At 52.3% G+C, this 17,384-nt stretch overlaps 1 protein-coding gene across 1 annotated transcript in view; it reads right to left on the bottom strand.

Annotated features, from left to right (window-relative positions):
• Akna (AT-hook transcription factor) overlaps positions 1-17,384 on the bottom strand; it is a 38,754-nt gene that overhangs the window by 1,567 nt on the left and 19,803 nt on the right. The window contains exons 7-21 of the mRNA XM_057785382.1: positions 16,994-17,053; positions 13,881-14,008; positions 13,271-13,472; positions 11,786-11,949; positions 11,506-11,697; positions 10,723-10,942; positions 9,848-9,954; positions 9,044-9,261; positions 8,205-8,367; positions 5,285-5,461; positions 4,975-5,090; positions 4,300-4,443; positions 2,567-2,665; positions 1,714-1,830; positions 1,402-1,588 (exon numbers count right to left, since the gene is read on the bottom strand). Of these exons, the coding sequence (XP_057641365.1) occupies positions 1,402-1,588; positions 1,714-1,830; positions 2,567-2,665; positions 4,300-4,443; positions 4,975-5,090; positions 5,285-5,461; positions 8,205-8,367; positions 9,044-9,261; positions 9,848-9,954; positions 10,723-10,942; positions 11,506-11,697; positions 11,786-11,949; positions 13,271-13,472; positions 13,881-14,008; positions 16,994-17,053 (2,294 nt within the window). The remainder of the gene's footprint in view (positions 1-1,401; positions 1,589-1,713; positions 1,831-2,566; positions 2,666-4,299; positions 4,444-4,974; positions 5,091-5,284; positions 5,462-8,204; positions 8,368-9,043; positions 9,262-9,847; positions 9,955-10,722; positions 10,943-11,505; positions 11,698-11,785; positions 11,950-13,270; positions 13,473-13,880; positions 14,009-16,993; positions 17,054-17,384) is intronic.

Here is a 17,384-nt window from a genome sequence, read left to right as displayed (position 1 = left end):
CTATACCTAACACACTAGGCTACTGGTCGCCCTTGATGCAGCACCAGCTTCCCAAACGTTCCTTCTTGTAGTCATCTTTATCTCAGAAGAACAAACAGGCCAGAGAGCTATAGTGATCTGTCCAGCTGCTGGCTACTGCATCCCATCTTCTTGTGGCCACCACAACCTCGTGAGCTCTTCCTAGGCCCAGACTGTAAAGATTTGCCTTGAGAACAGCAGAGAGCCCTGAGGCTCCCGGAGGGCTGAGAAATGCCACCAATCTCCCTGCCCGGGGACAGGAAACCTGAGCAGGTGTCCATACCATGAGAGTCGGGGCCTGGACATGAAGCAAGGCTGCCTGCTGGTGCCTTGGACTTCTGTCCCTCCTGGCATCAGCTGCCACAGAGGCAGCTACCGCTCTGTTCCCCACAGAGGGAGACTGTCTATGGATAACATCGCATCCTAACTAACTCACTTTACAGTGGTGGAAACGGGCTGAGAAGTAGCTGGTGACAGTTAAGCCTAGAAGGGGGTCTGGAGAGATGGCCAAGGCATCATTCAGTTCGTCATGACATTTCCCAGAGTGCAGAAAACACTCCACAGACAACCAGTGGAGTCTTGAGACATGCATCCTTCATCCTCACACAGTAGTTCCTGGCAGAGCCAGCCCCCATTGAACAGATGGAGAAACTGAGGCTTACAGAAACAGTCCTCTGCCTCGGCCACAGCAGTGATAAGAGGGGAGGGTGGAGGGTATTCCTGCACAGTCATATCTGACCCTGAAATGTTACCAGGCCACCATGCCCACTCTTCCCTTCTTGGTAGCTGGTGTTCAATATCAAAACCATCTAGTTGGTGGTCCTTGCACAACACAGGCATGGACAGGGCAATGTGGAGCAGCGGCCACAACCAAGAGGAGCCCAGTTAAATGCAGGGGGAGGAAAGCCGCAGGCTTGGACTCATACTGAAGCGTTGGAGCTGATTCTCCAGCAGTAACATGCGTGTGTGAAGAGAGACAGCAGAGCAGGCTATGGGAGGCACAGTGCGTGGGAGAACTGGGGAAAGTCCACTCAAATCTAAAAACCATCCCACCAATGAAAATCAGTTGAAAAAAACGGGAGGAAAAAAACCAAGAAACTATTCCTACCACTATATAAAAATACACTACATCACTAGGATTCTCGGTACCCAGAAAGTTGTGACTCCCAGAGACAGGGCCCTCTTGCCAGTCTGCTTTACCGCTGGGTCCCCAGCACCCTGTAGTCTGCCCTTAAGGGTTTGTTGAGCGAGTACAAGAATTTCAGGCTTGTGCCCTATTTTACAAGAAGGCGCCACCATGGCTCCCATCCCTCTGACGTGATGTAAGACAGCTGGCTTTGCAGGTACTCGGGCAGGTTAGGGCAGCTGGAAGGGAAGACTCACACAGTGGGTGGTGGGTATGGCATGATGGGAGCTGAGGAGATGTAGGCCAAGGCTGGTGGGGTTGGGGCTGAGGGTGCAGCAGCCAGGTACCAGAGTCCAGGGAGTGGTTGTACAGGTGAGCCCGACTGCCTGTTCTTCAGCTTGGGACTGGGGGTGGAAGATGCAGATTTCCTTGGGGTGTCCTTCTCTGTAAGGGAAGGAAGGACACATAGAAATTGTGTGGCGTTATGGGCAGATGCAGCGGAGCCTATAGCGTTCCCGAACTCTGACCAAGCCCAAGACTGAAGGAAGATGCTGAGCGTGCATTCTTACTAGAGCGGACTGAGCTGGGGCCTTCTACTTCTGCAGTGGACCTGACTGTACCACACAGAGGACAGCGGAGGGCATCAGCCGTGGATGGTTCTGGTGGCTCTCTAGAGACAGCACTGCCTGGAAGGGAAGAGAGAGAGATACCTGGAAAGACTGGGCGTCAGAGGACAACACAAGCAGCGACCACGATGGTGTAACTAGGTACCAACTACATGCTAGCAGCTCACTGTGCTAGCTACTCTGCCCACCTCCCTCGACAGTCGGGGGAAGCTGAGCTGCCACAAGACAGTACTTTGCCAAAGGAAGTGGCCATCTAATCTCATGCCCAGACCCTCTAGATGATAAGCCCATTTTGCCTTTGAGATAGTCTCGATCCTCTCAGAACAATCATTGGAAACCAGGAAACCAGTGGGGGCTGAGGGTCATGGTGTTCATACAATATAGATCCCTCCTGCTACCCCTGGCTGAGCATCAGACTTCTCTTGCTCTCCAGACCAAGCTAGGCCAGTACACCCTCTGGGAACCTCCCAAGCCCCTTCTTGTCATGCACCCCTGGTCTGTGGTCGCCCCGTTTTGTTGCTGGTTCCTTAGGGACAATACTGGTGGGTGCTGAGTGAGAGTGAATGAATGCATGTGGTCTGTCAGGACAGCGATTCATGGTAGTGAGGGGCCAGTGCTCTGGAGTCATAAAGACCCGAGTTAAAATGCTGGCTCTGTCACTTGTAAGTAAGTAGTCCTTGAGCAAGCTACTTAATCTCTAAGCCTCTCCTTTCACAAAACGGCCCATGGCCAGCGCTAAGAAAATTTCCCAGTGGTTAGAAGCTAAGCCTCAACTGCCCAGAACGCTGTCTCTTACCTGTGCCCCAGGTCCTAATGGGTTGGCAATGGGGACAGGAGGCTGTGGCACCGCCCTTCAGAACAGCCTTGGGGGACAGAATGTGGTACTCCTGGCCTGGGGAAGAATCCAGAATGATCATGTCAACACCTGTGTGGACTTGGGGCCAGTCTAATAACAGTCTCTTTCCTTCCCGCAGTTTTGTTAGTTGTCCTCTGCCTGACTCCTGTGCACACATGAAGCAACAATGTAGATGTCCCCACTGTGAACGTGTGTGCACGTATGCACAGAACACAGACGTCTGTTTACTACGTGTGCGCACAAATCTGTTTACTACGTGTGTGCAGAACACAGACGTCTGTTTACTACATGTGCACACAAATCTGTTTACTACGTGTGTGCACAGAACACAGACGTCTGTTTACTACATGTGTGCAGAACACGACATCTGTTTACTACGTGTGTGCACAGAACACAGACGTCTGTTTACTACATGTGTGCAGAACACGACATCTGTTTACTACGTGTGTGCACAGAACACAGACGTCTGTTTACTACGTGTGTGCAGAACACAGACGTCTGTTTACTACGTGTGTGTACAGAACACAGACGTCTGTTTACTACGTGTGTGCACAGACTTCTTCTAGAAGTAGCTGCCAGCTCTCGCCCTGTGGGAGTGATTAGCGCACTCAGCAGAGGCAGGGCATGGAAGCTGGTGTGACAGAAAGGTCATGACTGATGTCATATATTAGGACTTGGTGTTGTCCCTTCCTTGCCTCAGGCTCAGTTGAGGGGTCAGCAGCATCTCTTTTAAATGGCTAGAAGAGGGGACATCCTAGAACCAATTCCTGGGACTTTGGACAGAACAGGACTGTATTGGACGGCTACTGAAAAGTCCTTGAAGGCACTGGAAAACTGGCTGCTCCCAGCATGGACTGAAACTCCTGAAATCACACTGGATGGAAGAAAATATGTTCTGAGTTCCTAGCCAGTTAGGGATACTTAATAAAAACCAAGGGCTGAGGCAGGAGAGATGACCTGTAAGCAGGTAAAGTGCTTACAGCACAAATGGAAGACCAGATACAAGATGGGTGGGGTACAGCCAGCTGTAATCCCAGGGCTGAGGAGCTAGGGGCCAGGATTCCCAGGGCAAGCTGGGTAGGTGCAACCACCTGTAATCCCAGCTCTGAGGAGGCTAGGGGCCAGGATTCCCAGGGCAAGCTGAGGTGCAGCCAGCTGTAATCCCAGCGCTGAGAAGGCTAGGGGCTGGGATTCCCAGGACAAACTGGGTGGGTACAGCCAGCTGTAATCACAGCGCAGAGAAGGCTAGGGGCCGGGATACCCAGGGCAAGCTGGGTGGGTGCAGCTAGCTGTAATCCCAGCGCTGAGGAGGCTAGGGGCCGGGATACCCAGGGCAAGCTGGGTGGGTGCAGCTAGCTGTAATCCCAGCGCTGAGGAGGCTAGGGGCTGGGATTCCCAGGGCAAGCTGGCCGATCGGACTAGCTGATTGGTGAGATTCAGGTTCAGTGAGAGATTTGCCTCAGAAAATAAGGTGGAGAGGGATGGAGGAAGATGGCAGGCAGTGGCCTCTGGTCTCCACACATGTGAAGACACATATGCACATGTGATCATGCATATATATGCTCATACACACAACATGTTTACATGGGAACTAAAACAAGCTAAAAATAAGCCAAGGACCGAGGGCGGGGCTCTGTGGTCGACACATGTCAAGCGTGCACAAGGCTCATCTGTGTACTGGCCCCGGAAGGAGACTCTTTCCTTCTGCCTCATGCTGCCTACTGATCTTGTCCCCTCCTGTGCAGCCTGGGGAGGCTCCTCAGAGGTCCTGCTCTTCTCAGATGACAGCCCAGGGGACAGCGATTTAAATTCTGAGCCTGTGTGGAAAGGGAGCCTCAGAAGGGGCAGGTGAGGGGCTCGAACTGCTTGAGGAGTGAGCATGCAAGGGCAGAGGTCAGGGGGGTGCTTGTGTTTGGGTCTTGGGTCTTCCCAGGGGTCCACACCTCCAGAATCTCAGCCTGGAGCGTTGTGACTATCATGCACCAGTGCAGCAAACCCAGGAGATGGTGCTCTCATTTCTATGTGGTTTACTGTCACTTCATCTGCTCAGAGCAGGTGACAAACTGGCCAGGGACAGGAACTGGGGTTGAACCCCAGCTCAAAGTCCACAACTGTTCTCCGTCAGTGAGGGCTCTGCAGTGTAGGCGTTAGTGACCTTCCTGAGGCTCCCTCCTGATGGTAGCTGCAGACTACGGGGCTAGGACTAAAGATGTGCTTTGCCCAGAGCACAGCCCCAGCCCCAGACATACACAGATGACCTTCTCCAGGCTTTTCTGGGTTCCCTGACCACAGAGCCAATGCACTGACAGGGGCCCCCCAGAAACCAGTTCCAGTCTCTGGTCACTTACTCAGGAACAGTCTGGGCACATCCCGAGGCACAGAGGAGGACCTGACTCGCCGTCTTCCTGTCGGCCCAGCTGGTTCTGTAGCATTGGGCTCAGCAGACAACCTCTCTGTGGATTTACTAGTAACATGGAAAGAGAGATGACATCACTGGATGAGGCAGCCTCCACAGATGACCATGGCATAGCTGCCCCTCCGCCATAAACTAAACAAATGTGGGTGGGGCATGAGTGTCTGAGTCCATGCGCCCAGAGAGGGCCAGAAGCGGGCTAACTCCATAGGAAGCAGAGGTAGGAGCTGGGGGCGGTCTTCTACCTGCCATAGCGGGAGCCCCAGGAGGGAGAGGATTCCACCAGTTTGTCCTGTGTCCGGGCGGAGTGGTTGAAAGCAGAAGCTACAGGAGCTGGGTTGTCTGCGTGTGGCCGATGCAGGCTGTCCTCCAACTGTAGGCGGAGCCGGGACACCTCTGCCTGGAGATCCCTGATGGCCTGGCTGGACCGGTGAGGAGAGAGAGACAAGAATATCTGAGCCAGGAACAGTTATTGGACCCCAGTGATGCCTGAATGGGGTGGCTTTTGTTTTTGCACACACGAGATCAGATTGTACAGTTCAGTGACTCTGGAATGCCCCTTGCCACACACCCTGTCACTTCTCTGAGTTTATGGTTCACAAGCAAATCTGGGTGACCCACCTGTGAGGGTGACCCTCCTATCATGAAGGCCTAGCGGCTCAAGACAAGACTAGATACAGAATAGAAAACATCGATGCTGGCTAGGTGGCACACCCCTGCAATCCCAGCACTCAGGAAATGGAGGCAGGAGGATTACCATGAGTTCAAGGCTAGCCTGGGACCCCAGCTCACAAACATCTGTCCTGCCTTGCTCAGGGTTGTCCTTCCTTCCCTGCCTCCTCTCAGAAGCTGTAACTATCTGAGCCGGGCTCTCTGCTCCTTTTCCACAGATGACCCCTACTGTCCATGTTACCCCCAGCAGAAGACGCTCTGAGCATTTGCCTCCCGAGCTCTGACACACAGGCAGGCAGAGTAAGCATCCCATGTCATGATTCCATATCCGTCAGATGCTGGGGAACATTCCTGGACCCAGACTTCAGGAGGAAGAGACAAGGGGATTCCACAAGCTTCTGTTGCTGTGAAGAGAGCAGGCTGGAAGATGACTGCAAGGCTGTCTTCTGGGCCCCGTGAGACCTCTAGACACAGGCCCACCTCCTGTCCAAAGACACAGCACAGCTCGAGGAAATAGTATTGCCTGTTCTGGCCTGCTAGGCTCCTCGTTGGCTAAACTCTCAGGGTCCTATGGCCTTGCCAGTACAGCTGAGGACAAACCAACTCACACCCCAACACAGACCCCATGCACGGAGCACCCCTAGAGGCTGGGCTTGGCGTGGCCATCTTCCAGGCTGAGGCAGGATCCGCTCTGTGTGTGATACCCAGGCTGGGGACTCCACTCAGGATTGCTGGACTCTTGAGTGAGCGTCTCCTGGTGCCGCTACGACCTCTGTGGTGACTGCACAGGAAAGCTCAGGACCTCCCTCTGGCCATGTCCAACCAAGCTGTGTATGCACCGAACATGGGTCTCCTAGGTGATCCCCAGGGAGATGCTTGCTGGGGTTTCCAAGGCAAAGCCCAGGGGCCATGGTGGCTGCAGGAGAGTGTAAGCTCCCAGCAACTGGTTAATCCTGGGACATAGAGCGACTTGGGTGTCATCTGTCCTCTGGCTGGGTCTGTCGGGCTCTTGGGCTTCCTAACTTAACACTTCAGTTGCCCACGGTTCAGCGAGGACTGTGGTTCACCTCTGTTTGTAGATTCACTCCTGATACCAGTCAAGCAGCCAGCAGAGCTTCAGGTCCTCCTTCCCCACATGCCCCAAGCCTTGTCGACCACCAATCCCCAGTGCATGCCAGCATAGCAGCAGGCCACCAATGGCTCTTCTTAAAAATGCCCTCTTTCCCGAGTCCAGAGTCACCTTCCAGTGAAGCATCATTCTGGGCCTCTGCTGACCCCGGTAGCAGCCAGGGAACTTCCAGAGCCCAATAATGACAAGCCATTTCGCCATCAAGCTGCTCATTGTCCTCAGGGCCAACACAGTCACCCAGCATTCACGGGTGCTTCCTGCGAGCTAGTCACTGTATAAACTGCTGCCTGTAGTGCTGACGGCCCTGCAGGATACAGGCCACCAGCCCACCCGAGCGGCTCTGACACGCAGAGCATCTTGTCTCTCATCATGGTCATCACCCTTGCCTCCCAGCCCTTGCAGTGCTGTTTCCACCACCAGAGATGCTCTGCTCTTGAACTTTCTTTAACTCTCAGCTTCCTCAATGGTAAGGCTCAACCTCTGCTCTCCCACAGTCCTCCTGACTCCACTACCAATGGACTGAAGGCACTTGGGCAGCAGTGCACGCTTCTAGGGTTGTAAGATACTGAGCTTCCCAAAGTTGAGACCTGTCCAGTCCCTTGCTGTATCTCCAAAGCCGAGCACATTGTGAGCAAATGTATCACTCTCTGTGTCTGTCTGTCTCTCTGCACGTGCACACAAGCACACACACACACGTGCACACACACATACACGCACACATCCGCGCACACACACAAGTACACACATGCACAGACACGCACACACACACACCCCTTCGCTGAGGTCCAGGTAGACTGCAGGGGTAGAGAAATTCAGTTCAGACCGTGACACAGAACACCAGCTGCTGGGCAGGACTGTGCGCAGGGCAGCACACATGACTGTACTGGCCAGGACAGCCTTGCGAGCTTCCCAGTGTGTCCCAAGAGTTAACAGAGGGTTGTCTGTTTGATTAGGGAAGGATCTCAGCAGAAAACTTCTGAGAGAGGTGATGGATTTTCACATCTAACTCAGGCTTGTCTAGAACCCATAATCCTCCCAATTCGTTGGAATTAGAGGGTATGGCCCCCATGCCTTGCTCAATTCTAATCTGAAATACAGATACTGCATAGCCCGGCTAGTGGGGGGTGGCCTTAGAGTCAGAAAGGTGAACCTGTCAAGCATTTCCCATTGGATGAACAAGAGTCCTTGAAGTCAATACCACTGAGGTTCCATAAAACAGCTCTAAGCTAGGAGGCAAGATCTGAACACATCTGGACCCAGCAAAGGCCCCTTGAATGTGTAAGGCAGGTAGGTGAACTGCCACAGATCATCCTCCTCACTTTTCATCCCACAGAGGTGGAATTGCCCAGACTGTGCCCACTTACTCGCGTTCTGTCCTGGTGAGGAGGAGGTTGGCAGTGCTCTCGGCTGCTCCATGGGGCACATAAGCAGCTGTGGGGGCTGGGGCAGAGGCTGGGCTGGTTGCCCCACTACGAAGTTGCTGTTTCGAAATCTGCTTCTGTCTCTTGAACTCAGACTTGGGAAGTCCTAAGAGAGGTAGAGAGGCCATCATGAGCTGCAGAGATAAGCCTGGGAGCTTCAGCTGAAGAAGAGATGGGCGTGTGTGTGTGTGTGTATGTGTGCGTGTGTGTGTTGCTCACTAGTGCATGCTGGTCATATTCCCTTGTGGCTGGAGGTATAGGCAGGTGTGAGAGCCTGGTGGAGGTGCTGGGAATTGAACTCAGTTCTTCTACAACAGCAGTAGGTGCTTTTAACCACTTAGCCATCCTCCCAGTCCCTGTGTGTTGTTATGTTTTGTTTTGTTTCTGAGGCAGGATCTCTCCCTGCCCTGGGGCTGCCAATTCGGCTGGACTAGCAGGCCTGAGGGCCACTGTAATCTCCCCACCTTTGCCTCTCTAGCACTGGGATTACGAGTGGCACTCACTCTCATGTTCACTTGGGTTTTTGGGATCAAACTCAACTCTTCATGCCTGCAATGTACGCACTTTACCAATTGGGCCATCTCTCCCGCGCCCTCATGTGTAATCTTTAATCTTCCTGTGGTGAACCTCCATAGTATTTCCCAGTCTAAAGTGCAGTACAAGACTGTGTTTGATGCTTCGATTCATAGTTTGGTCATTCCCAGCTGCAGCCTACCCAGGCTCCCCAGGCCGCAGCCTACCCAGGCTCCCCAGGCCGCAGCCTACCCAGGCTCCCCACTCACGCATCTTAGCCGCAGGTGCTTGTTCCTGCTGGTAGCTGTGTGCTCCTTGCTGGAGAGAGCTGTTCAGGTCGGAGATATGCCGCTGGGTTCGGCTTCTGGGTGTACCAGTCTCGGTCTCTGGGGATCTTCTGGGAACCACAGAACCCCTGGCCTTGGGACGGGGGGCTCCATCGCCAGGCTCAGAGGCAGTGAGGTGCTGGGCTGATGTCCCTGGAGTGCTGGAGGCCAGGAAAACACCAAGGTTAGACAGAGAGGCCTCAGGCCATGGTAACCAAGCTGCTCTGTGCTGAAGTGTGAACTCAGCCTTAGGGCTCCAGTCCCCAGGGTCTCAGTATATCTGGGGCATCCTTGTTCTTACATTTGATCACAGTGCACCCAGCAGCCGTACAGGGAAGGAGCGAAGTCCTGCTCATCTCGTCGATTCTAGCCCCTCTTCATGAGCACACCTGAGCACCACCAGTCTCCATGGTGACTGCACCACTGCTGTTTCCTGAAGATGTCCTCACCCTCTGCTTCCCCTTGAGTCCATCCTGGTCTCTCTGCACCTGCACCCAGACGCCCTTCTGCTCATGACTTCTGCTATCTCACTACCCTCCCTGCAGTCCCATCTTCTCACTCCATTTACTCCTGAACTCCCTTGGTAAAAATATCTCCCAACAGCTACTAACGGACCGAACAATATTCAGTGAGACACTCTTGTTCCTGGAGCCTCATTGGGGTTGAAGTGACACCTGTTTCTGGGCCACCATAGACACTTGGGTTTTCAAGATGTCCCAGGCTTGTGAAAATGGTGGGTTAGAATACCTGATATGGGAGAGCCGGTGCTCTGGGGTCTGGGTGAAGGGTGACACTATGCTGGTTTCCGAGCCTACGAAGCCACTGTCTGTCTCTGGTGACACCATCCAGGGCTCCTGGAATAGGCCATATCTGTTAAGTTTGGGGAAAACATTCACATGTATTGGGAAACCACAGCCAGGCTAGCATAACTCTCCCTGTCTCAAGAGGACGCCGAGAAAGGCTCAGTGCGCTGAGGACTGGGTTCCACTTGGGCTCTTGGGAGCGATGCTCGGGTTTGCAGGGTACGGGAGAGGGAAGAGGTGGGAAAAGCCTTAACCCAGAGTCTTGTGGTGCGGGCAGTTCCGTGTGCCGCAGACATGCTCAGGACAACACACAGCATGCGCATACCAGAACATGACTTTAAAGCAGGACGCAGGGAACATGTGAGTAATGTCAGTGCCCCACCGTCAGTGCTCTCAGCATCTCGAGTAGAGACGGCCGAGCACAAGCTCATGGGGACTTCAGAAGTGCGGCCATGTGCATGCACGTGTGTATTTGTATGTGTAGGTATACATGTATGTAACATTGTGTTGTTATACATGTACACATGCACACACATATACAAAGCCTCTGGCATTTTATCTGTGGCCTGTCACCCTTGCGAGAGTTAGGAACCAGGTCCCAGCTCAGACACACTGTGACATGGGCACATGACACAGCTCAGGAAGGAGTACAGGGCTGGAGGTGGCACTGGGCCTAAATGCTGACTGGTGGGCAGGCTTATGGCTGCAGGAGCAGTGGCACACGAGAGGTGACACATGATAAGGGCCAGGGTGAGCAATGGCCGGGGACAGAGCTCACCCACCAGGGATCTTCTGGGCCCATGCCACAAGCACACTCACCTCAGTGTGGGAGCCGCCAGCCTGCAGCAGAGCTTTCCGAGGAAGGCGCTCTGTGGGTCCGCATTCCTCCAGGCTGGTTAGACTGCTCTGGTGTGATGCCACGGGTCTGGTGCCCCGTGGAGACCCTTCAGCTGTATCCGTGGCTGGGGTATACCTGTCTCGGGTCGTGGATGTCTGGACGCTTGGCGGCTTCATGGATACTACCTGTCCCTCCTCCTCCCTAGCAGGGAAGGAGAGACAGCCGCATCTGAGCCCCCATGTGAGCCAGGTGACCCAGATCTGGGGACAATCCTGGCATGCATCGTGGCTCTGTCACCTAGCTACGAGACCTTGGACATGGCACTCTCTGAACCTCATACTCTTAATAAAAGGCAAGAAGCCAACTAAACTCACCCAGCACACGATAGCAGAAACACTGTGAGGGTCATGGCGAAAGCCCAAGGGCTCACATGCCTCCTTCCCTATGTTAGCTATTTCCACAGACTTCCATGGACTCAAAAAGACAATGTTCTTAAAATGGAAGACCAAAATAAAGTTATGCAAACATAAACTTTAAATTTTTTTAAAAAAAACCTTAAAAATAATATAAGAAACATGACAACAATATCACAGGCTGGATGCCCTTTGCTGTTTGGTTTTGTTTCCCAGAAACGGGATTTGAACTCGGGGCCTGTTAGGCCAGTGCTCTACCCCTGAGCTACATTCCTAACTCTTTTGCTTGTGCTGCCAGTGGTCACTCTTGTGTGGGACACTGGAGCTTGTGACAGATGCCCAGTGACTTACTGGATGGCAGCCCTATGACCTTCTTCAGCCTGAGCTGGGCGTTGTTCTGCTGGTACCCTTGTGGCTTCTGCTTTCCTTGAAGCTCTGGCTGAACGATCCGTTTCCAAGGTACCGTGGTGATCCTGCTCCTCCTCCAGGTCCTCCTCATCTTCCACCTGCAAGGCTTCTGGGATGGACTTCACACTGAGGTATCTGCAGGAGGATGCCCAGAGAGTGTCACTTCCGCCCACGGGGACAAACAAGACCTAGTGTGGCCAGCCTCCACCCTACGGGCACTCACCGCTCCAGAAGGCCATGGAAGTCCTGCTCCACCTGAAGCTCCCTGTCCCTGAGTGGTGCTGGGAGCTCTCTCGGACTTTCTTCTGCCGTGATACTGCCCAGGTTCACCTCCTTGTTCATGGGGAGTATGCAAGAGCTCCCTGGGGAGATGGCAGTGGTGGCAGGCTGGACCAAGCAAGTGAGGGACAGAGAGTGATCATTCTTAGCACCTGCCTCTGCCATCTTGTGTCACACGCCGAGGAGCACTCGGTAGGGAACCTGCTGACCTGTCTCCTGACAGTCACTCGTGTGTGTGACACCCTGAAGACCACAGGGTCTTCATGGCTGGCTGCCGTGATCTGAGCTCTTGGCACCTGCCAGGCATACTGCAGACACGATTTCTCCTCAGTACCCCAGCACACACCTCACACAGAAACCGAGGCTGTTGCAATGCATTAGAGCCATACAGCAGCTAGAGCAGACTGTCTGCCAGAGGTACCTGTCCTCACTTCTTCCTCTATAGTCTGGCCACCCAGACTTCCTGTCAGCATAAGAAATGCTGCCTGTCTGGGTTGTTCCATGTGCAGGGCAAGGCTCAGGGGGAGCCCCTAACCCCAGGGCCAGCCTTCTCAGCCCACTAACTAATGTGCTAGCCCCACCCTGTCACCATCTGCAGGCAGGAGCTTAGGGACACAGAGCTGCCACTACTGCCATATGTGTGATCACAGCTCACCAGCCCAAGGGGGAGAGTGGCTGTCCCCAGCAGACCATGGTGTAGAGCGAGGGCCCCGTTGAAGCATGTTCCACACCAAGTCTGTCTCTGTGTCTTAGTTTTGTAAGGGACACCCCTTGTCCCCTACTCCAGGCTGGGGGCCTGGAAGCCAACCTGGCTGCCTTTTCTCTCATTGCCATCCAAATCTGACCGAATGAACCTCTGAACCTTGTCCAAGTTCCTGTATCCATCTCTCCCTCTGCTGTGCCATGTCTTGCCCCATTCTTGTTGACCCATGGGTGCCGAAAACCCAAGGAGAATCTGATTCCAATTGGAGATATGAGCCACAAGCTCATCACAAGGCCCATGCTAGTGTCTCCAGGAATGTGGCAGACGATAGACCCCCTTTCCACACCCAGGCCGCAGTGCCCGTGCCAGGATCCTTACCCTACTCAGTGACTCCTTACTCTCAGATCTCACGTAAACATTTCTGCACAGACAGTTTCTGTGCCCTTCCTAGGCAGCTATAGTGTCCTCCCTTATTTCCATAGAGCCTGGACTTCTCTTTCAGAGTGCTGTCAAAACGATAACTCTATAACTAGTTCGTTACTAGTTCGAAAACTCCATAAGGACAGAGGTCACCTTCTCCTCCTTCTGTCCTCACTGAATCCCCACTGTGTGTCATGGGGTCTAGACTATGGTACACACTTCCTAAATATGTAAGTGAAGAAATTAACATGAAATAAATAAAAGAAAGAAATGGGGACTAGCCCAATGTGATGGGCAAAGCAGTACCTCATGGTTGGTGTGGACAGCTGACAAGGAGACTGGTCCTGAAGGCGTGGGGAGATGAGCTGGCCAGGACAGGAAGGGCACGGCGGGGGTGCTGGCCTGCAGGTCTGGCCTGCATGATTTGGGCTCTCTTTGGGTCTGGTCCACATGGTTCTGCAGCTCTTCCAGGTGCCGTCCCAACTGGTATATCTCCGCCTCTAGTTCCCTGGAAGGGGGAAATACCAGCATGGCAATAGGTGTCAAATCAGAGACCCTAGGAATGTCCTCTCAGGGTTCACATAGGCCAGTAATAGATGGCACCAAGAACTTTAATAGAAAGATGACAAAGCTGAGAGTCAGGAGGCCTCATCTCAGTACCCTCTACTACCCCATGCTATGCGACTCTAAGTATACCCCAGTGTCCTCCCCACTGTCTAGTGAGGGGCTTTGCCCTCTCATCTCCAAAGTGCATCTAAACGTGCTGGATCCTCAGCTCTAGCCACGCTACTCCCTAGGACAGGGGCCCCCTCTGCTCCTGTAAGTCAGTGATGTGTGTAAAATGAATCCTTCCTGGACACAGAGGGAGTCAGGGCCTGTCCCACCTGTCCTCCAGGGCCTGTTCTCCAGAACCTACCTGCAGAGATTGAGGGTCCTGGGACTGCCGCTGGAGGCGTTAAGTTTTGTGTTCGGGTGCCGCTCTCTGCAGGCCTGAAGGTAGTCTGCCTCAAGGGCCGCATGGGCTGCCTGCAGCTGCTCCAAGCTCTGAAACAGAAGGGCGAGGAGCTTGGAGCATCTTCCCTAGGGGCTCCATGCTCACACAACGGATAGGTGGCCTCTGGGGAGCCAGGAGGCTCTCATGGGGCTTGAGAAAAAGGCTGTGTCTGGGCACCTCCGGAGGCTTCTGCCCAGATGGAACTCTCTGCCACAAAACACTTGATATAGGACCCATTGGGGACCTTGTCTGAAGCAGCATCAAATCTGCTACCACTGTGGCCCCATAAGGATCTAATACTCCAGAGGGCCCAGATTGTCACCCCAATATAAAACTGCACCATTCAGAAAATAAGTCACTCTATTTTCCAGTTCTTACAGAGAGTGAGGGGAGATGGCATTGTCCTCCCACACTACACAAAGGGGACTGTCGCGGGGCGTGCACTCATTTCCACTCCAAGAGAATCTCAACTAGAGATAACTAGCCAGGGAAGCACAGAGAAACTCACAGGGTAAGTGAGCAAGCTGTACAGGCAATACTTGAACCCAGGCCCAGCCCGGTCCTAACAACTCTGCTAGGCCCTCATAGTCGTAAGCACAAACATAGTCAATCAATACATGGCGGTTGGTCTCTGGCCTGTGAGCCCCTTTCTATATGAGCCAATGAACAGATGGAGGCCAACAGGAACCCAGAATACACTTTCCAGTCATGTCTCATCTCCCAGAAGCCCCAGGTTCCCTATATGGAGGAGTGAGGATGGAGAGGAAGAAAATGACATTTTAAAATTGTCATTTGTGGCAGGAAACATGGTTTCCCAGGACTCATGCTAAGTGAAGACAGATAAGGACAAAAGTCGCATGTCCTCACTCACACGTGGAAGCTAAAAACACTGGCATAGAAGAGGGAGCAATGGGCCCTAGAGACTGGGAAAGGTCAGGAAGGGAAGGGCAAGGCTGGCCTCACGCCCCACAGTAGTGAGGCAGGAGGAGCACACTCTGGTGTTCTGTGTTATAACATTATTGCATACTTTGGAGCCAGAAGAGAGCTGAGCGTGGTGCAGGAGGATGACAAGCTTACAGCCATCCTGGGTAACTCAGTGAGATGGCTCAATGGGTAAAGGTACTTATCACTCGAGCTTGGTGACCTGGGTTCGATTCCCAGAGCCCAGGTCAAGTTGGAAAGAGAGGACTGACTACAGAGAATAGCCCTTGTACTTGTACACACATGTATATTCGCTTCTCTCCCCCTTTCACCTATACCTACACACACTAATAATAAATAAAAATGTGAAAGATTTTCCTTTAATTTTATTTTATTATTATTATTATTATTTTTTTTTTTTGGTTTTTCGAGACAGGGTTTCTCTGTGGTTTTTCCAGGAGCCTGTCCTGGAACTAGCTCTTGTAGACCAGGCTGGTCTCGAACTCACAGAGATCCGCCTGCCTCTGCCTCCCAAGTGCTGGGATTAAAGGCGTGCGCCACCACCGCCCGGCCTTTCCTTTAATTTTAAAGTAAAGAGAAGGCTGAGCATACAGTCAGAGGTGGAGTCTTTGCTAGCGTACACGTGTGGAGCATACAGTCAGTGGTGGAGTCTTTGCTAGCGTACATGCGTGGAGCATACAGTCAGTGGTGGAGTCTGCCTAGTGTACATGCGTGGAGCATACAGACAGTGATGGAGTCTTTGCTAGTGTACACGCGCGGAGCCCTTCTTCAGATCCCAGTACTACAAAAGCAACAACACAAAGAACTAGAAAAGCCGGGCGGTGGTGGCGCACGCCTTTAATCCCAGCACTCGGGAGGTAGAGGCAGGCGGATCTCTGTGAGTTCGAAGCCAGCCTGGTCTACAAGAGTTAGTTCCAGGACAGGCACCAAAGCTACAGAGGAACCCTGTCTCGAAAAACCAAAAAAAAAAAAAACTAGAAAAGAGGAATTCAAAAGGTTTCTGACATAAAGAAGTGACCAGTAGTTAAAGAGAGGGAACTAGAGTTTGTTACACACATGTATGAAGTCATTAAATTGTATTCCATAAATAAGACTGCTGTCTATTAACATTTTAAAGGGATTCATTTTTAGACAAGGTCTCATGTAGCCCAGGCTGGCCTAAAACTCCTTATAGAGCTGAGGATGAACTCTGACCTTCTCGCCACCATCTCCCAAGTTTTGGGATTACGGGTGTGAGGCACCACACTCAGTTTTGTGCAGAGCTGGGGCTCAAACTCAGTACTTTACACCCGCTAGGCAAACACTCTAGCACCCGAAGAAATGACTTTAGTTTCCAAGGGAGATCCCTGATCCCCTTGGTGATACGCTACAGTGCACGCCACACACCCTGTAGCTGGGAACCACTGTGGTGTTTGTCACAGCCCTGGAGAACATGCATGCCATGGAGTGGAGCAAGTATCCCTCCTGGGTCATTGCTACCTCTGTGGGACTCTGATCTTACCCACACCATGCTACCAGTCTTTCCCAACACAAACTCCCAGGTTTGAGGACCCCACGTGCACCTTCTCAGGGCCCTGACTAGCAGCAGGAAAGAGATTAGACACTTCTGGCTATAACTACCTAAAATCTGCATCCAAAGGAGACAAGTCTGCCCTGAAGCTGCAGTCTTGTGGACAAATCATCCCTTCTCCTGCTTATCCTCAGTCCCAAGATTTGGGAAACAATGGGAGGTTAGAAGACAAAGGTCCTTTTCCGGAGCCCAGGGGTGACTAGGGAGACAGCAGCCCTGGCTCAGGGCGCGCTCTGCCGTCTATGGCTGTATAGTTTGGTTTCAATGTCTCTTCTCGCTGGGCTTCTGTGTCGTTGTAGTAAGAGGTCCCCTGTGGGCATTTATGATGAAGACAGGAAACAGTAAAGACACACCCAGCGTGTCTGGTAAGCCATCATGACTCAGCAGGGGCTTGCTACCATGACCCAGTAAGCTGCAGCCTGGGGCACAGTCACCTGCCTTCAGCAAAAGGGGCTCAGAGACTCAACTCTGGGGACAGGCTATCTGGTAATTGCTGCTGCAACACCACATTGGATAGTGGTACCTTGATTTGGTCCTGGGGTGGGAGATGTCCGGCCAGTACCAATTCTTTGAAGGATTCTACCTGGACAATAGAAGGGAAAGAAAACAAGAATCTGAGTTCTAGTGCTGGTGCTGCAGAAAAAAAAGGACAGAAATAGTTAAAATAAAAATCACAATGCCTGTTTATTTAAGAACTAGGATAAATGAAATAGAAAAATCTATATAAATGAATTATAACATGTTACTTATATAATATATAAAATAGAAATGTAATGTGAGCTACATATGCTATATAATCAAAAGTTTTGTGGAAATTAAAATGTAAAAGGAATAAGTGAAATTAATTTTAATATTATATATTTTTCTTTTAAATTACATTATGTGTGTGCGTGTACACACACATGTAAGGATGG

The sequence above is a fragment of the Chionomys nivalis genome, chromosome 11 (assembly GCF_950005125.1).
Source record: "Chionomys nivalis chromosome 11, mChiNiv1.1, whole genome shotgun sequence".
In the NCBI taxonomy this organism is placed as follows: Eukaryota; Metazoa; Chordata; class Mammalia; order Rodentia; family Cricetidae; genus Chionomys; species Chionomys nivalis.
Note: the sequence above shows the minus strand (reverse complement) of the source record. Positions and strands in the feature narration are given on the sequence as shown.